Raw genomic sequence first — 21,315 nt, forward strand, 5'->3', positions numbered from 1 at the left:
CCCTAGGACTGTGTCCAGACTCAGGGTTTTTTTCCGAAAAAGTAGGCTTTTTCCGAAAAAACTTCACCTGTGTCTAGACTGCAGCCGCGGTCTTTCGAAATTAAATCGAAAGAACGCAGCTTTTCTTTCGACGGTGGTAAACCTCATTTTACGAGGAAGAACACCTTTTTTCGAAAGTGCTCTTTCGAAAAAAGGCGTTCTTGAATGCAAACAGGGGGTTTTCAAAAGAGAGCATCCAGACTGCCTTTCGAAAAAGCGGCTTGCTTTTTCGAAAGTTCCGCTTGCAGTCTAGATGCTCTTTTTCGAAAGAGGCTTTTTCAAAAGTAGCTTTCGAAAAAGCCTCTTTTGAAAGAGGCTTGCAGTCTAGACATAGCCTAGGATACCCAGTAAAAGAACTGAGAAGGGAAAGGATGAGTAGGAACAGGGAGCAAGAACCAACGGTACAAATTTAAATGTATTTTATGTTCCCCTTCTCTGAGAATCAGAGTGAGAATGAGGGTCTGTCTACACAGCATGCTTATTTCGTAATAAGCTATTTTGGATTTTTTTCTGAAATAGCTTATTTCAAAAGAGTATGTCTATGTACAGGGAAGCCTCAAAATTAGTCTGAAGCAGGCTTCCCTAATGTGGATCTCCTACCTTCATTTAGAGCCCCAGGAGGAATGAGGGGTAATTACCTTGAATGGCCCTGGGAAGGAGCTATTTCTAAATAGCAGCAGCAGAGCATCTACACTACTGCTATTCTGAAATAGCTATTTCGGAAGAGGCGTTATTCCTCATGGAATGAAGGGTGGAATCAAGTGTATAGGAAGTATACAGATTTCGAAATAAGCTACACATTATTTCAAAATTATTTCAAAGTACCGGAATTGCTGTGTAGACGCTTGCCTTGTTATTTTGAAATAACATCAATTATTTTGCAGTAACTGTGTTGTGTAGATGCACCCTGATTGGCGAAGAGTTGTAGTAAGCTCCGAAGAGTCCATTGTAAGGGCTTTCTACAGTGCCCTGGAGAGAGCAGAAGAAGGAGAAGGGAGGAAGAGAGTGGGCTGAATCATAAAAGAGTATTTCATAGTGTTTTCTTTTCCTCCTGATTCGTTCTGCCACTGGTCAGTGCAAAAGAGGAACTGGGTTTTTGTGTGCACTGAAGGGAATTATCACAAATCTTTTTCTCCTCGAGGTTCCTTACTTGCAGAGCAGGACCTTGCTAATCTGCATTGAGCCAAACTCTACTACGCATAACACACACACACGCACACAACTCTCCACTCATTTTAACAAAGATTTGGTAGCCATGATGCAGATACATTATCATTACCATTTTTCCAAAATATACACCAAGCAGCACTAAAACATAATAAAATATAATTTTAACTAAGTAAAACCAGGGTAAATGAATGAATTTGCAAGGCTCTACTGCCCTGGGCTTTGAGATTTCCTAAGACATTATGAGAAAGCAAAGAACTTTTGTGAAACTAAAACATTGTGTCTTCTTGTCTTCGTGAATATGACCTGCAAGTTCATGAAAATTGCAGGGATGGGGTGTGGTCATCAATGAGATCCCAAGAACTCAGACATCTTAAAGGAATTTTGGTGGGTGTGAATGAAGAACTTCGACTTGTATTCCACAGATAAAACTTGGTCTAGTCTGAAATCCAGTCCCATGTGGAAACACTGCACAGGCCTATGCATAACTTAAAAATAATGAATAAGTGCGATTTCTAGAAGACAATCACCTTTGAACTCTGAAGCACTGCTGATTGCTATGATTAAACGGGATTTAAGAAAAAGAACTAGAGCTGGTCCAAATATACTGTTTCATCACATCTACAACAAGTCAATTTTGAATACGTTTTCAATGGGAAGTTTTTCTGAGCTCCAGGGTTTTCTTGTCACTTCTGTCCAAAGAGAGAGACCCAAATAAAAAACACGACCTTTTCAATTGGTAAACAATGTTTGGCACAATTCCAAAATGTTGCACAAATTGTTTGAAAGGCTTTGTTCTCATTGTAATGTGGATCAAAATTACATTTTGAAACTACACACATTGTAGCAAAACGAAATTGTCCGCTGGTCAGATATAAAGTAGCCATGCAATCCTGTTTCACAGAACCCGCTCCAATTTTTTAGATGATATCCTGATCTCCAGAGAGCTTTCTTGAGGACATCTGATGTGTTGCAGTTTATCATTTAATCTATCAAAATATTATTGTATAACTACAAAATGTTTGTTCACCACTTATTGCTATACCAAGTAGAATTTGCTTTATGTTTACTGGGAAGAAACAGTTTTAGTGGATTGAATGTTCCATTTAATGAACACTCTTTGGAATGAAGAGAAAGGAAAAGTGAAGTCAACTGAGTAAATTATTGTTTTATACAACAATACACTCAGCTCTAATGCAGGCCAGTCACATCTCACTTTGTTTTCTGTGCTGCCTGCATCGTTTTGCTATCTCCTGTAGTATTTTCAAAAATCACTGTCTTATACTAATCCTATATCTTTACTAACATGAATCATTGATTGAATCAAGACTAACTGTGGACAGCTGTTGTTTGGGAAACTGCACACGAAGCTATGAAACAAATGAACAGTGATGGCCATGCAACGGACTTCCTAGCCTCACACTGCCTGGATGGTGCAGCAAGTTTGGCCACCTAGCCAGAGATTTCATTTCACAACAGTCTACCAACATTTCCTCACTTTTTTTCCTACCTGCCCTGTTTTCTGTATTCTGCTCTACCACCTCAGCCCTCTGCAGGAGTTGGTTAGTTTTGGGGAAGAAAATCAGTTGAGCTCTACGAAGGCTATTGAAAGGCCACTATGCCCACATTACTGGTTCTACAGAGCTGATACAGAGCAATAATGTTCTTGACAGACTCATATAAGTTAGAAAAGTTAGATCATCAGGCCCATATTTCAACCAAACCATGGTCCTGTATAGCCTGCCGCTTGCTAAGGATTAGCACAATTTGCTGTAATATATAGACTAAATCAATGCACCACATTTGCACTATACTACACCCTCTGAGACCATTTCACTTCCATTAAACTTCCACTTTGTTTTCCATATGCTTGTGTGGCTTTTGTAACAGCAGTTACATCTCTTCCATGGGGACACACCATTTGCAGAGGGCTGCAGATCCCACATCCTCTCAGCATCCCTTAAGCACTAGCCATTGGAAGCAACTGGCCTTGCTATCAATGATAAATAACTACCTGAACAACTCAAGTGACACGAATGCATAGCTGTCCCTTTCCCCTGCCTCTGTCAGATCTAAATAGCTTGCAGCTGTGGCACTTAACTGGAATTGCACTGGAATGGGTATGAACCGAAGTGAGTCAACAGGGGCACATCCATGGAGACTGAGATCCGAATCAGACCAGAGAATATTGAGCATACCAGGACTGAGCTCCAATTACTCGTTAGACAGCTGTGTAGAAAGGGGAAAAAAATGACAACCACCCCAAACTGTGTGCTGTTCAAATGCAAATGGCTGTTGTGGGAAAGGATTAAAAATAGTTCCCATTTCTCCCCCGCCCCAGCTTCCTTCTCTATCTATCTTTACAACATCAAGAAAAGAAACCTTCTAAACATTAAGCACCGCTGAATGCTCATATGCATTGCTGGTCCAGCTATGGAATGTGACACACGCCTTGAGCGGCTGATGAGGGGATCCAACACAGAGAAGATCCCAGAGCTGTTCCTTTTGCTTTGCATCACCTCTCTTCATATGGACCTTTCCCTTCCTGTGCTCAATGCCCTACATTTTCCCCATTTGTAATTCATCCATTGTCTTTAATGAAAACTCCTTGTCAAGCCATATTAGAAAGTACAGAAGAAAAATAAATATCTCCCTCCTTAGATGTTTTCCTTTCCTAAGATCTGACAGTTCCAGCTGTAACATGTGGTTTCCCCGTGGAAGTATCATAGAGGCAGGTCATCCGTGTCTCTGATGAGATTAAGTCATTCCCACAAATGCTGCTTTTGATATCAGTCTTTCCCTCAGTGGCATAAAAAAAAAGTATGAAGGATTGGCAGGTAATAAGCAAGCTGCCATATCCACTGAGCTGTAATTTTTGGCCCATCTCTAAATGAAAATAGGAAGAATCGGAGTTCAAGGGGAATTGCCTCCAATCTAAGACATACCAGGTAACATCAATTGATGCTAAATTATAGCATAACATGTCAGCAAGTATACATCTTTATATATGACACCTAAATGATGCCAAATGATTTATTATGATTAGTGCCATTACAATGTATGTGATTTTTTTAAAATGGGGAAACACAAAATAGTAGCGGATTTGCAACCACACAGTTTCAGAACACTGGTAGAGGTATGCTTTTGCTAGGTTACTGTTAAAAACTAAAACAGTATCCAGAAGCTATTAATGTCTAATTGCTCTCTTCCTTGCTAGTGATTCTAAGCAAAACTGCATGTTTCTCTGCCAGAAGTGCAGCTAAGGCAGAATGGTAATAGCTCTAGTTATATCTTCAATTTAAGACCCACTGCATTTACAAATAGGCAGTTTGTCTGGCAGTTGAACTGAATACGTCCAACAGATGCCATTCCAAGAATGACTACTCCCAGATCACAGGTCTCTCCCCCCAAGCATCTCTTTCCTTCATGATTTTATTTCGAACAGGGAAATACAGCAGGCTAAACGCTACATGTTTTACATACCACAGTAAAAACAGGTACTGAGTTATATTTGCTAGTCACAGTAGTTTATGTATATTTGCTATTCACAGACTGCAGAATATTGCCAAATAACCTCACTGGTGGGGACTGACAACACGGAGATACATGCATTCATGTGAGACCATAATCAATGATGTCTATACTGTATTAAGCACATTCATTTTTTTAAACACCTTCCAGTAAAGTTGAGTCTTTAAACTTTTTAGTTAAAACTGCATTTTTTTTTACAGTTACGCACAAAATAACTTGTAAACAATTTGACATGACACTTATGTACAAGTGAACCACATTGGAAAGTAGAAGAGGTAATTCAGTGGGTGCCACTTAATATACATCAATGTGCAACAGACTGACTCAGGCCCAGCAAAGTCATTAAGTGCTTGTATGAGGTCAGAAAATGTAACATGATCAAGGCCCCGTATAGATCACAATATCACAGAAGTCACAAAAGGAACACACAGTCCTATATTTGCTGTGGAACTGTTGCATTCAATGTATTTACTCCTCTGTGGTTGTGTGTCTATATAAAACCTAAAGAGGTGAGTTATATTTTTGGGTAACTCAGTACTCTGCTGACAAAGGGACAAAATCCTCTTCTAACAGTCCCTCCTGAACTCTCGATTTCTTTGAATGTGAGGAACTCTCAATAATTATTTCAATGAGAGAGCCATGCATGAGCCAGAGCAGAGATTTCTATGTGGAGGTGAAAGAAGAATTTTGCCCATTAAAGCACAAACCGATTAACACCTATTAACATCATTAGGAGTTCTGTTTGTGTTCTAAAGACCGCTTTTTTAAAATTTGTTCCTAGCTGTAGATTCAAATTCACAACATCATAATATAAGCCAATTTTGATTAGTGATATCAATGCCAAGAAATATAAATCATGTCTTTTAATGATTTTAACAGGGCTTTCATGTCCCTTTGCAATATTCCACATACAAAACCCCTTTGGGACATGAACAATCCATGATATCTGGCAATGTTTTATACCATGATTTACATGGGGCCTTATACATAATTTTTTTGTAAAATAAAGTCTACATGAATACACAACTGATGAAATGGGCATATGAAAGGGTAAGAAATGGGATTTTTTTTAGGGCAAAGGGGGGGGGGACAGTTAAATTCTGATTATTGCCAGTAGCAATCAGACTTGGTTTCACTTTCCACTTCAGCACAATGTGTTGCAAAGAAAAACATCAAATAGACCCCTTAGAAGTGGAATGAAAGTACAAAACCTGCCCTCCAAAGTCACATTGCTATGAATCATTTACATGGTACCGGGGAGTCCTGCATTTACTGACAAGCTAGTAAAAAATACATGGGGCTTTTGTAGATTCATGTGCTCTTCCTTTCTTATGCTTTGAGTTCTACTTAGCTTATCTAGGTGTGCTTCGATTTATGTGCTTGGATTTATGTGCCTTCAAAAAGGACAAGATTTTTTTCAGATGGCCACCTAAGAACCTGCAGACCACATCCACTTCTTGAGTAAGAGTGCAAAAATCCAAGACAGCCCAGAGAAATGCATTTACTTAGACCAGCGATTAATTTATCACCGGATGGCTCCCACATTCTAAAAACATGTATGATCAGGACACAATGGAGTACAACATATTCTCATGGTTGGGAAAGGTATGTTATGGCAGCCACATAAAGTATTCAGAATACATTCACTCCAAGGTGCACTTGTGCTATTTACAACAGACCTTTTCAACTATGTCTTAAGTAAATCAGCAACTGTACCTAAAAGATCATAATAGAGAACAAGTTCACTGAAGATTCATTTTGCAGTGCTCTCACAGAAAAGATAAGGCCTGTTTACCACAAGGAGGTCTAGGTAATATAGGTGGATTTGTGCCATACTAAAGGTTATCAGCTTTCCTCTCATTCACTCTCAGACATGCACATTTGTATTACTAATTGAAGTTTTATTTGTCATGCTGGTCTCAGTCAACTCAATGTAAGTTTTGAAATGGATGTCAAAGAAACTTGAATTTGGCCATCATTATGCATAGAAAATAATTCAAATACCTAGTTTGTTCTCCAAATATTTCAGAAAGGGTTTACTTTACTGATAATTACATTGCAATTTGATTTCATGTTCATGATATAACTGACCACAAATATTCTAACAATGGATGTGCATATCTGGATAAAAATAAAATATAAATGTCTGATCACAAACGGTGAATCAAATTCAAGCCAAACTAAGCATTTTAGAGCTCAAAAACAGCTTTTCAGTTTTGTTATTCAGTTTCATTTTCACACTCTCCGAATTACCTGACACCAATAAGAAACAGAAATAACAAGAGAAAAACATAATTTTGTGACATTTCTCACTAAAGCAAAAAAGTAATGGAAATATTACTGAACAGCCTAGTCTCACAACATATCTGGTTCTATTTTTAGACTACGCCTGAATAGATAAGAATCCAAAAGTTAGCATGCTTAACCAAATGGAATTTTCCGTGCTTATTTTTCACTGTATTTTACTTCTAAATTGACTGTTGCTACCATTAAAAATCGTTGGGAGTTTTTCCCATTGATTTGAACAGGAGTTGGACTAGACCAATGTTCCCGCTAATCTTTTCCATCATGTGTGGATTTTTTCCATCCACATGCAGAATAAATTTTTATATGCACTGATGCATGTGTGAATGTGCATCACCAGTAGAAACAAAAAAATTAGCTATGGGTGCTCGGCTAATCAGCTGGGCAGCATTTGAATCTCTTTTGAATGGCCAGGCAAGCTCATAGTTTACAGGGAACACTGGACTGGACCCTGTGCCTCTGGCAGCTATATGTATACATTTGCAAGTAGCTGATGTGTTACCTAAGTTGTATACAGAATGCTTTGCTTTTGCTGTCAGTATCTCAGTATATGATCCTTTGTTCTAACCAGAAATATACGTCTTTACTAAGGAGGAAAGAAATGTATTGTTGGCAAAATTTCAACTAGTGACTTTGTACGAGATTTGCCTGGTGATTTCCACATTCAAATTGGAAGAATATTCTGTTGCAAAGGCAAGTTCCCAGGTCAAAGGTGCACAAACCAACCTGGGGAGGCACTGTAGAATCAGTTGTTGTTAAAAGTGAAATTGAAATAAGCTGATGGTCAACTCCTATCTCAGGTATGCACAAAAAGATTCTGTGGACCTCAATGGGAGTTGTGCATGGGTATTCTGGGAGTTGTACATGGGTATTTGAGGGCACAATTTAGCTCCTAATAATTGTTCCCCAAATAGGCTAATTTCTTAAGCCCAATTGGTTAAGCTTGTAGGGAAAATATTGCTGCTGTTGAAGTTAATGAGACTTTTGTCATGCAGCAGGCTTATTTCTAATGGAAAGGATAGGTTCTTTGCACAAGTGTAAATGCTTGTGCATGTTGCAGGCCATCAGAGACAAACAGGACCTTCATGACTAGCTATGCAACCTAACTCCTCTGGTGGGGGGAAGGGTTACCTCTTCTTTTCTACTATTTTTTCTTCTTGCCTCTTTCAGTTTTCTCAGCCAAATATGCAAGGATAGTAGGGACTATGGTCCAGAAAATTGTATGCAACCACATTTTGTATAGTTGGGGAAAATGCTTGAAAGGCCCATGTGAAAGGAAAAGGCTTCTTAAATGTTACGTCAAGATAACATTTCGTTTCCATTATAGTTCTGACAGCTGCAACTGAGGTACATTTCTACTACCTGCCTTCTGCAGGAATTACTCCTTCACCTTCTAAGTGCTAGGAGTGACCCTGTGCCTTCTAAATCTATGAGAAAAAACAATTTCATAAAGTGCTGTGCATGTGTATACACACAGATCAAGTCTTCCAAAGTTTATATATCACAGTTCTCAGGTAAGAAAAAAAAATCAGCCCCTTTTTACCTCTCTCTGTTATCTCTCTGAGTTTATTATGGAGACAAGCATAGGACCTACTGCTCTGTTCTAAACCATCCCTGCACGTAAAGGAATAAAAAAGCCAACGCTGAGATCAGAGTCTTTACAGTGAAGAGAACTGATATTCTTATGTAAGAATTGTGACTATAGTAATTCCTCATTTAACAGTATAGATATGTTTCAGAATATGATCGTGTTAAGTGAAAACGTGTTACGCGGGGTCAATATTCCCACTGAAAATAATGGAAAAGTTGGGGGTTGCGTTTCAAGTGGTGGTGTCTGTTGGGACCAGGACATAAGGTTGGGGGAGAAAGGGAACTGGGTTACAGCAGGGAGGGGAGGTGTTTGACTCTGGGGAAGGAAAGGGGGGGAGAGGGGAGGAGGTTTCGGTTGGGAGTATGCCCCTGTGACGGGTCTGCCGGGATCCGCACAGTGTCCGGTGGGGGTGGGGGGGGTCGCTGGAGAATGGTGCAGCAAGCGGCGAACCCTCTGCCACTTTGCAGGGAGGCGGGGGAAGTCCCACGCAGCCACCGGCAATGTGCTGGCTGGGGAAACCCAGTCGCCGGCTTGCAAGCGGGGGTGGAGGAGAGGGGGCAAGGTGTCCGGCGAGGGGGAGTCAGTGGGGAACGGCACGGTGAGCGGCAAACCCTCTGCCGTTTTACAGGAAAGTGGGGGAAGCTCCGTGCAGCCACCAGCAACAGGCTGCTGGGGAAATTGTATTATTCTAGGGACAGTCGTAATTAAAAAAATGTTCCCTAAAAAAAAATCATGCTATCGCGAAAACGTGTTAAGCGGGCACGTGTTAAATGAGGAATTACTGTACCACTGTCACATTGAATAACAGAAAAATTACCCTTCCTGGACAATGCCCATGACAGCTGCTAATTTGGGGGCATGTAATTTCCCCCCATTTCTTCTACTGGGGCATTAATGAAAAGTGCCAGAGTGAACATGCATACCAGCGGCAGAAGTCATGTAAGTCTAGTCACATATATCAACCCCGCCACCAATACCCACACATAATTAAGGCTAGATTGCGGCTTTATGCTTCAGGCCTGAGCAGTGGGAAGGTCAGCCCCCACCCCACACCAGCAGAAGCACCAGACAGCAGGCAAATCTCGCTGATGCCTTTCAGCATGCACTGGAGGGGAAGCTGGGGAGGGAAGAAGGAGGATTGTGAGGAGGAACAATTTCCCTTGTCCATGAGGCTGCAGCTAATGTGAGGAGACGGCCAACGTCCCACCTATTTTTCAACATCCTAGGTAGAGAGCATGAGCAAACAACCCCTTCACTCTACAAAGCATAGGGTACATCAGGGCCTACTATTGGGGAAAATCCTTGCATAGCTATGAAAATTGGGGCAAGGCTTCTTTTGCACCACCCAGATCCTGAGCAGACAAGCAAGGGCCTCTGACAATCAAACCCCCATCCAGAGGCCAAATTCTTCCCTCAGATACCCATGCGTCTATGAGAAATTAACCCAGTAGAATGAGGATAACATGGGAGGGATAGTTGATATGCCTAATAAACCCTATACCAATGAACACTCTCTATGATCCAAGGCTGCCCCTCATCTTGCTTTTACATTGTATGTGTTCATCTATTTGTCTGCTTGTCTCCTATGTTGCAGGCCTATCAGGGCAGGAGCAACACCCTCCAGTATTAGCACAGCATTCACTACATTGTGGGTGCCCCAGCAAACACAGAGACTGGGTTTTTCAAAAGGGCCTAACGGCATTAGGCACTCATTAGCTATTGAAAGGTGGCACCTAACTACTTCAGGTCTGAGCCATAGCTAACAAGTACCAGTAGTAAGCACTTTCAAGGGAAAAGTGTAGTCTGGTGTCCATTCCTATCTGTCCATTTTTCTGTGACTTGATTCACTGAACCCAGTCTTGCTAATTTTTTTCTCACTTTTCATGATTTCTGAAGCTAATATTTCCTCATTTTAGAGGGTTGCTATTTTGGTTCATCTTGCATTAAGTTACATGCTGCAAGAAAAGGAAAGGTATGCGCTTGTTTCTTCATAGTGGTATAGCACTTAAACTGCCACACCAGAGACGTGAGTTCCACACCTGTTTCTTAGCTGTGAGGACAAGAAGGGATTGGGGAAACTTTGATACTTTCAGGGAGCAATGGGAGAGGGGCAAGTTTGAGTTGAGTCCTTCACAGCTGCATTTAGGGATACTTCCTATTCAGAACTGTCTAAGCTCCCTCCCAAGATCACATGTACCTCAAACAGAAGCATATACTTATGACTTTTATGGATAAAAAGTCTCAGAGGGGTGGCCGTGTTAGTCTGTAACTTTAAAAACGAGTGGTCCTGTGGCACCTTAGAGACTAACACAAATATATAGGATCATGAGCTTTAGTATTTAATATCCACTTCATCAGATGACAAAAAAGATTTCACTAAGGGTACGTCTAGACTACATGCCTCTGACGACAGAGGCACGTAGATTAGACTATCCGGCATAGGAAAATGAAGCGGCGATTTAAATAATCGCCGCTTCATTTAAATTTACATGGCTGCCGCGCTGAGCCGATCAGCTGTTTGTCGGCTCAGCGCGGTAGTCTGGATGCTCTGCAGTTGACATCAAAGGCATTCATCGACCTCCCAGGTATGCCTCATCCCAGGAGGCATACCTGGGAGGTCGACAAATGCTTTTGATGTCAACCGCGGAACTTCCAGACTACCGCGCTGAGTCGACAAACAGCTGATCGGCTCAGCGCGGCAGCCATGTAAATTTAAATGAAGCGGCGATTATTTAAATCGCCACTTCATTTTCCTATGCTGGGTAGTCTAATCTACATGCCATGTAAATTTAATCTAAATCAGCCATGTAAATTTAAATGAAGCGGCGATTATTTAAATCGCCACTTCATTTTCCTATGCTGGGTAGTCTAATCTACATGCCTCTGTTGCCAGAGGCATGTAGTCTAGACGTACCCTAAGGGTTGTGTCTAGACTACAGGGTTTTTTCAAAAAAAGGCCGATTTTTTCAAAAAAAACTTTCCCTGCATCTAGACTGCTGCCATGTTCTTTTGAACGTAAATCGAAAGAACGTGGCAGTTTTTTCAACCGCAGAAAACCTTGTTTTACAAGGAAGAACGCCTTTTTTCGAAAGTGCTCTTTCAAAAAAAGGTGCTATGTAATGCAAACTGTGCTTTTTCAAAAGTACTGGTTGTAGTCTAGATGTTCTTTTTCGAAAGAGGCTTTTTTGAAAGTATCTTTTGAAAAAGCCTCTTTTGAAAGAGGCTTTCAGTCTAGACATAGCCTAAGGGACCAGATTCCCATTTTCACCAAGTCCTCATACACCAATCCAGTGGCGTAAAAACTCTTAAAGTGGGTGACTTTACATTACCAAAGCTGCACAAGGTTATGCCTATACTTAGAGCTGGGGGTGCAATTCCCAGCTTACTCTTATTGAACACGCATATTAAAAAAATCATAGTTTTGAGATTCACAATAATTTGAGCAGCAGCTCAGACTTGCCACCTGAGTACAGGCTCATGGTGTTTGCACTCCGACTGATTAGCCTCTCCCATCTCTCTCCACTTCTGTGCTCCTGGGATGACAGTACCTTTTTTAACATGCTATCTTAGAAAGAGCTTGGCGACTGTGTCTCCAAGAGCTGGGACTCACACCCCTAGCTACAGGTATAAACATACCCTTAGAATCCGGCCCAGGAAGTCTATACTGATCGTACATTAGTGGAGCAGTCACTCTTTCTAATTGAAATACCAAGAAGCACGACCTGAAATGGACAGCTGAAATCACCAGGGAACAAAGTTATCTCTGGTGGAACTGCATGGTAATCAGTGTGATGAATTTGGTCCCAGGAACAGATACACTATCCCAGTACTCTATATTAAAACAAAGGAGAATGTATACATACAAGCTTTCTGACAAGCGATTACTAAAGTTTAAGACTCTTATTTCAGTAGTGGTGCAGAATAATAACCATTTCATCTAATACTGGAAATATGAAGGCCACATAAATCAAACTCATTCTGGTGCATTTCATTTGGTCTAATTTTTCCTGCAGATATTAATCATTGTACAGTTCTGTGCAAATTGAGTCAAGTCCATTCAAACTCTGAGAAAGAAAAAAAAATAGGGCACATTCCACCTCTTTCTGTCCTTATTTTGTAATGCAATGTTTGGTGGATTATAAAAAGAAGAAAAAGTGAAACTCTGAAGCTGAGTATGCCATTCTGAGCTATCGAAGTTGAGAACTTGTCTATGCTGTGCTTGGAAATCTCAAAACAAATTTCTCTGATGCATGCCAGCGAAAGTCAACACTGCTCATTTTTCTTCCTAATTTGCTAATACCATGAATTAATGTTAGCTTTCTTCCTTGTGACTTTCAGAGAGTAAAAGCAATAGAGCAGGAGGACTCTGCATAAGCCTAATATATTAAAACCTTGCAAAAGGGAAGAGGCTCCCATTCCACACTCTGATTTGCCATATGCCAGTTTGGCAGGTCTGGCTGATACTGATGGTCAAAAGAGAAAAATCACAGTTTCCAAGCCTTAAAGTGTCAGAGACAACAGAGCTGCTCTCTGGTGTGGACATAGTGAGAAAAAGCACCATTTAAACCAAGTTGTATGCCTTGGGAGCCAACCTAGTGTTCTTGCTTTGCAATGACACACCCAAGTGAAGTTGCAGACCAGCTTTTTAACACAGTGCTATCAAGAGGGATTCCAGTTCAGCAGCAGTCAGTAGGGACAAATGATATACAAGAAAGACAAATGTTTTTAAAAAAGGAAAAGCAAATCTGTGACAAGCAGAGAGAAGTATGTGTGCAAGCACATGGATGTGTGAAGGTGCATGTGTGCACAGGTATGTGAAAGTACGCGTGCTTGTGTCTCGGTGTGAGCATGTGTTTTAACAGCTGAATTAGTTTAGTGCCTGATCCTGAGCAGTGTAGAGTTTTCCAATTTAGCTCAATACCTCTCAGATCAAGCTCTTCTTTGCTATCTTTACACATGGCAATAATTAAACATTACTCAAACTTGCATCCCTCTTGCATATAAAATATCTTGGTAAATTTGCAACTTTAACTAGAGATGACTCCAAGCTACAAAAGCCAAATCTCATATCAGATTTGGGCGTTTTGATCTGGAGACTGGTTCATGCTCCACACTGTTCACAAGCATCTCACCTTTTGCAATAGTTTGAGACATGTTACTTCCCATTTGCACATGCAATTAGCACCAATAAAACCTGTGCCTAGGTTGCACTTGCAGTTCAATGGTGGACACCTCTGCCTACCTGATTGTGCAAATTTGCCCTCACAGTTTATTTTGCAGGTCCAATAAAATGTAAGAGCAAATTAGGTGGGAGCCAATTGCACCTGCATATATAGAGACCAGGCTTCAGACTCAAAGAAACTATGTTCAGTCCCAATATACCTCTGTCCTATGCACATTTGTCTCCCTGGTAGCATTGTGTATTGGGAATGCTAGATAGTGAAACTGAAGTTTTAGAAATGTTACTGATGCTAACCAAGTCAATAGCACCAGTTTTAAAGCCATCATCTTTATTAGTTTCTGTGTCTCTCACTTTATGTCTTGAGACATTGATTGGCATGTGCCAATCTCCCCCAGCTGACCAGCTCCCATCTCCAGCCTGTTGAAAGCCTCCATGGCCCCACTGATGCAATGCATCTCTACTTAATGGCTTTACAGACTGGTATTGTTACTCTTTTATCCCAGAAGCTGCAGTCTATCCCCAGGACTCCAGTTCATTACCTGAGTCTTAACTTTTCAAATCTCATCCATGGAACCTTTGGTTCCCACTGGGCTGTAGAGAGATACTACGTTTTTACTGGTTTGCTGAAAGAATTCACTCCAGAATGACAACTATGATGCATTTAGCTAGGCAAACCTGTCAAGGAGGACTATGCTGTTGTTGGGCTCAGTAGGTTCCTGTACTGCTGGGCCTGCATGTGGCATCCTCTCCTTCCTGCAGTCCCAAGGAGCTGAGTTTGCTGATATTTTCCTGTTTCTTACACATTATGGGTAACAAATGGTACTCAATGAAGCCTGCCACCCAGAAGCTTGCTACTGACTACAGAAAGGATGCTGATAAGGCAGCTTCCATGACAGAGTGGGTTTGGTTTCTATTCAATTTTTAATTTCCTTTTGAAATGTATCTTGCTGGAGTGGCGTGGTGCCTGCCATTTTAACAATCAATTTCCTGCCAGTCAGAGCACAAAATGCATCTTGTTAGGTTTATAATTTCTTATAATTGCATCTGTGTCGGATGGGAATGGGAGGCTGTTCTCCTCATTTGTTTGGTCCAAAGACATTTTGGCAGCAGCCTCTGGCAGGCTGATATAAATCAGCTGAGCCTGCTGACTCAGTGACTTGACCCACCATCTCTGGATCCCCCTTTCCAACTGGAATCCTTCCATAATAACCCCTTTATCATCTGGAAGCTGTGGGGAACAAGTATTGTAACAAAGGAGATTAAAACATACATCGCTGTCAAAAACAAGCAGAATATTTTACCCACTATTGCAACAGACACCGACACTTTTATAGTGCTCGGCTTCCAACCTCCTCATGCCCCAAAAAATAACAGATGGAGAGAGACAGCCTTCTACTATTCACACCTCATAAAGCTAGAGGGGAAATGGAGCACACAGAGTGCTAACAACTGCTATATTTTTTTTGAGAAAGTGCAGACTTCTAAGGAGAGAAACAGAAAAATTCATAATGAATATACATATACACATTGTATATGTATACACATCCTTCATGACAATTGGCATGGCATAGCTTGTTTCTTTAAATCGTGTACATCTGCCCCGACCTCTCCAACTAAATTAATTAAAAGGAGAATTCAAAAGACATGCAGTTTGTGGGATTCGCCCCTCCCCCGTCCACTGCCTGATCGTGTGTGCACTTTTTCCACTGGCATGAGGTGCATCTGTATGTGGGTCTCTTTAGTTGGTGATGTTGTTATGCCTTTAGTGTATAAAGAATTCCGCTTCTGTAAAACTAAGAGCTTACAAACAAAAGCATTTTTCATTGTGCTTCCACGACTTTAAAAATATCATTACCCTGTGACTATAAATGTTAAGGTGAAATAGGCAAATTAGTCAGTACTATCAAGATGGATTTGTGTGACCTAACAAATTGTTATGATTCCTTTTATTTTTATCATTAAGGATCTTGATCTGTAAATTGTACTAAGGTTATCTTCCCCTGCCCCACCCCGCTCCTATAGATGATACTTTCGTAGCAGTTCTGATTGCCAGGGGTGTTTCCTTTCTGGAAACCTGTCTGGGATTTTGATTTTAAGGAAATCCTGGATGCATTTTTCTAGCTCTTCCTCAATAGAGAGCTTTTCTTTCACTGCTTTTTTTTTGCTAGAGTTGGATTCCCTAGAGCCAGATGTTAGAGTTCGGAGCAGGTCACTTTTCCTTCGGATTTCAGACTGCTGGAGCAGTTGTACTGGCCCCTTCTTGACTGGCCGATCTAGAGTCTGTATGTTGGGTTGACGGGAGACTGGGCCACAGATGACAGTCTCTTGTGGGGAGCTCGCTTCTGATTGACTGTCACAGCTGGAAGTGGATAGTTCATTGCAAGATGTGCCACTTTCCCCCTCCTTATCTCCTTTGCCATTTTTGCAGCAGCAGTCACAATGGGATGAAGACCATCTTGAAGGCTCACCTGAAAGAAGGAACAAAGCACACATCAAAGTTAGAAACAGTACAGACATCTGGGCTGTTGTACGAACAGAGCAGGGTTTTTCTTCATATGCCCCCCAAATAAACTACCACCCATCAAGTACACTTGCGCTAGCAGAAGAAAATAGGGAGGAAAGGAATCTAGTGTAGTGGTTAGAGCAAGATAAAAAAATCTCAGAATTCTGGGTTCTATTCTAAGCTTTGTTAGTATAGACTTGGGTAAGTCAGTATGGCCAACATCTTACACAGATGTAGAAGTGCTTTACTGGATCAGGATTTTCAGCTTTCTGGGCCTGATTCTTATTAACAATAATATCCCTTTATTCCACTCTGGCAGTGTAAAGGGACAATAATCTGCATATTAAGGCCCCCTTTAGATTCCCACAGCAGGCTAAAGGTGCTTCATGCAAGCAAGAATCTGTTCCTAAGTTTTTCAAAGTATGCATGTGTAAAATGGCTTTGCTATGAGACTGAATTCATGAATGTTTGAAAAGTGCTTTGAGATCCTCAGAAGAAACCACTATATTAATGTAAAGAACCATGTTGTTATTTTCTTAAAAGTGAATGGTTATTGTTTCAGAAAACCAGGAGTAAATCTCTGGGGTGATTTATTTGCTGCTAACTCCATAGCAGTTTACTAACAGGCCAGTCCTGAGATGCTCACTCCGATCTTCCGTAAGCATATTCCCACAGACTGTAAATCCTCTGTAAAATTGGTTAGTCTTCAACTTTTGGCCCTTCCCTTCAGCCCTTACTCACATGAGTGGTTCCACTAATGCCAATAAGATAACCCATGCAAATAAATGTTGTAGGATTTGGCCCAAGACTACTCAACTGAAAAAAAAGGTAAGTTATTAACTGACATAACAAAATGGAGCCAATATCAAAATGGCTGTGCTTCAGCAAAAATCCAGTCTTTAAGCTGTTTCCTGATGCCAATTCATGGCACAAAGTGCAAATGGCCCAAAAGCTCATTCTAGTGCTTGAACTTGCAAAGGTTTTAATCTAACAAATAAAGAGTCAGGCCTTAAGAGAGCAAAATACACTTGAAGAGAAAGTAATGAAGATATCATTCTTTTTCAGGGAATAGGTATCTTAGTAAAAAATCAAGCTATCCTTGAAACAGCTGAATAGACCTAGAAATTGTCTTCCTTAGGATATTGAAACTGTTCAGATATTGATCAATTCACAAATGTTATTCCCTGTCCCATTCAAATTGCCCCATTAATATTATGTTATCAATTTTGATAGGCTCCAAATCCAACCTATCCTTTTTGCTTATCCATTAATTCTCTCTGTTTATCTTTTCGTAAAATAAAATACAAAAGCCAAAAAAGTAGCACTCATGAGCTATCCTACAATAACAAAACTGCACACACAACAACTTAGTCTCATGAGCAACCTGACAATGCCACACCAGGCTGAGCAAATGAGCACTCACAGGCAGTCCTAAAATGATAAGGCAGGGCATGCAAACCAGCAATCGTGAGCCTCCCAAAAATATGCTAGGATGAAACTCTGCCTCTATGGAAGCCAATGGGAACTATGTCATTAACTTCAAATAGGACAAGGATTTAATCTCTGGTGTTTATAGCCCAGCGCTCACTAAAAACCTACAGAGAACTCCTCTGCCTCACGCTTAATTTGAATAACTTGGCTGTATGCAGAGCACAAGCAGGGACACATCATGGAGACATTTTTATGCAGACACTGTCACTGCTCACTATCATTGTCTCCTTATAGTCAAGTGTGCACTGCTACATCATGTGGTTCCACCATGAACCCTCTCTCTCCCCCGCATGTATTGCACTGCTAGCACTCTGGACCACGATGGAATACTCTTATTTGCTGTAAGAGCAAGGACAACCACTCTCTGAGGCCCAGGCCAGGGCTTGTTGTAAGCAAACAGTGAGATCTATATTCAGAAGATTCACACAATAGAGTTCAGAGAATAGAATTTAATTTAGTGGAGCTGACATCTATGTGCATGCACACAATAATATATCCCAACGCACTGTCCTTGGAAATAGGACTTCTTCCGAGGGAAAAGCCAAAATATTCTCAATGTCCACATAAAATCCAGATTATAATGTTTCAACAACCTGCACTTGTATTCAGAAAGATGCTGTCATTATTATTTTACTGTGTAATCACCATAATATTTATATTTTCATTAAATTGAATGTAGCTAGTTATTCTTTTAAAAAAGAAGCAAAGAGCAGCACTAAAGTTCTGGTTATTGCAGACTATATATGTGAAATAAATATGTCTCACACCATATATATACAAAAAAGTTACACAATCATATACTGAAAACCAGGGGTCAGCACCAACATGTTGCGTAATTAATACTAGACAAAATTACCATACTTAGAGATGGACATTGGGAGGGGGCTATATCATTCAATGTTTTGAAAAATTACCATGGACCGCCACATTTTTATACACTTGTGTCCATGGATAGAAGTGGTGGGCAACCTGCAGCCCATGGTCCACATGCAGCCCATCAGGATTCTGCGTGTAGCTCATGGGGCATTTTCTATACCATTACCCACAACCACGTTGCCACGTGCTGCTGGTTTCTGTCCATGTAGATTTTTTCCTACCAGTATTACTGAAGTGACACGCACATAAAACAAGGACACATGAAGTGAGGTGTGTGCTGATTGCACACACCATTGACTGTAAGAACCGTATTCTCCCTCTTCATCCAATCAAAGCGCTGCTACAGTTCAATCCGCACACACCCTGCAATTGTGACGTAGGCAAGCACAGTTAGCAAAACTACCCTATCCAGGGAGAGCAGCTTAGTTACAATAATGTCGCAGCACACTGAATTGAAGGAAGTCCACTCATGCAGCCCAATCATTAGCTTAGGTGTACAGACACATTGCTGACCCCGACTGAAAATAAGGGATCTGACCGAAAGAAGATTATCTAGGTCAATATGTCTCTTGGCTACAGAATACAGGGAATTATTTCTTTTTTATGTTCTACTGGAGAACTGCCCAATAACCATAATCCATAAGCAAGAGGGAAAGCATTGATTAAAAACTGTTCCCAGACCAAACTGCTGAGACAATCATGGATTTAAATGTCATTTGGAAGCATCCATCTTCCCAGTAAATGTAATTATCACCTCCAACTAGCGCAGATTGATACCATTATTAAGGTCAAGAGAATGTAATTCAGCATGTTGTAGAGCAGCCTTATATCAGCAACACAGCACTTTATTCCACTCATAAGACAGAAAATGGGCATTTAGTGCTGCACACATAATATTTCACATTTTACTCATTCAGGGAAGCTTTTCTGCAATTTACACTGTACAAATGAAACAGAAAGAAAAAGAAAGTGGTTTGTACTGGAAAAATTATGGAGGACAGACAAAGCTTCAAAGCTGTTTTCTGTGCAAGTTGTAGTTAAATAACTGGATGGAGATGTCATTCTGTTTTCTGTGTCTTTAAGTGTAGAACTGTCTCCCTTTCTGTTATAGAGGCTTATCCTAGAATCATGGAATACTAGAACCTGAAGGAACCTCAAGAGGTCATGTACTCATAGGACCAAGCACCGTCATTCATCTAGACCAGGGGTCTCCAAACTTTTCAGCCCGAGGGCCGCATTAACTATCAAACAGCAGTTCGGGGGCCGACTACACACTTGAGGTCCAAATAAAAAACAATCAAAACATGGATGTTGTTTTTAATTATTTATTTAATATTATTTTATTCAGTTATTATTTAATAACACATTCATACACTACACATGAACACCTGTATTAGTGTGAATGGTGAAATTGTTTCCTGGATGCCAAAATAGCAGACATTTCTGGCTTTAGATTTGTTGTCCCTAACATCAACAGTGACCTGAGATTATCATCGGACAAGTTTGTTCTCAAATTGTTCTTCACGTATTTCATTCTTGAAAATGTTTGTTCACACAGGTATGTTGTTCCAAAGATTGAAAGGTACCTTGATGCAAAAGTTTTGACATTAGGAAAGTCTTCCTTGGGCAAAAACTGGTAAAAACCCACCAGTCCTATTTTGAACTTGTCCCTAAGGAGGTCATTTGCTTGCAACTCAATGACTTCCAGCTGCAGTTCATCTGGGCAACTGGCCACATCTGCTTCAAATGGGTTTTGAAACAATCTCACTTCTTCTGCCTTTGAATCCAAAAAGGTCTCCACGGGCCGGATGAGAGGGCCTCGCGGGCCGCATCCGGCCCCCGGGCCGTAGTTTGGAGACCCCTGATCTAGACCATCCCTGACAGTCATTTGTCTGACATGCTCTTAAATATCACCAGTGATGGAGACTCCATAACCTCCCTAGGCAAGTTATTCCAGTACTTAATCACCCTGACAGTTAGGAAGTTTTTCCTGATGTCCAACCTAAACCTCCCTTGCTGCAGTTTCAGCTCATTGCTTCATGTCTCATCCTCAGAAGTTAAGGAGAATAATTTATCTCCCTCCTCCTTGAAACAACCTTTTAGATACTTGAAAGTCGTTATATCCACTCTCAGTCTTCTCTATTCTAGACTAAAATAACCCAATTCTTTCACTCTTCCCTCATAGTTCATGTTTTCTAGACCTTTAATTATTTTTGTTGCTCTTCTCTGGACCTTCTCCAGTTTGTCCACATCTTTCCTAAAATGTGACACCCAGTACTGGACACAGTACTCTAATTGAGGCCTAATCAGCGCAGAGTAGAGCGGAAGAATGACTTCTCGGCTACGTCTAGACTGGCATGATTTTCTGCAAATGCTTTGAACAGAAAAGTTTTCCGTTAAAAGCATTTGTGGAAAAGAGCATCTAGATTGGCACGGACGCTTTTCCGCAAAAGCACTTTTTGCGGAAAAGCGTCCGTGCCAATCTAAACACGCTTTTCCGCAAAAAAGCCCCGATCGCCATTTTCGCGATCGGGGCTTTTTTGCACAAAACAAATCTGAGCTGTCTACACTGGCCCTTTTGTACAAAAGCTTTTGCGCAAAAGGACTTTTGCCCGAACGGGAGCAGCATAG

General features: G+C 40.8%; 1 protein-coding gene across 1 annotated transcript in view; it reads right to left on the reverse strand.

Annotated features, from left to right (window-relative positions):
• Positions 1–11,395: 11,395 nt before the first annotated feature.
• Positions 11,396–21,315, reverse strand: part of KCTD16 (potassium channel tetramerization domain containing 16) — a 230,886-nt gene continuing 220,966 nt past the window's right edge. The window contains exon 5 of the mRNA XM_006128551.4: positions 11,396–16,282. Within this exon, the coding sequence (XP_006128613.2) occupies positions 15,831–16,282 (452 nt within the window). The 3' untranslated portion in view covers positions 11,396–15,830. The remainder of the gene's footprint in view (positions 16,283–21,315) is intronic.

The sequence above is a fragment of the Pelodiscus sinensis genome, chromosome 17 (genome assembly GCF_049634645.1).
Source record: "Pelodiscus sinensis isolate JC-2024 chromosome 17, ASM4963464v1, whole genome shotgun sequence".
Taxonomy (NCBI): domain Eukaryota; kingdom Metazoa; phylum Chordata; order Testudines; family Trionychidae; genus Pelodiscus; species Pelodiscus sinensis.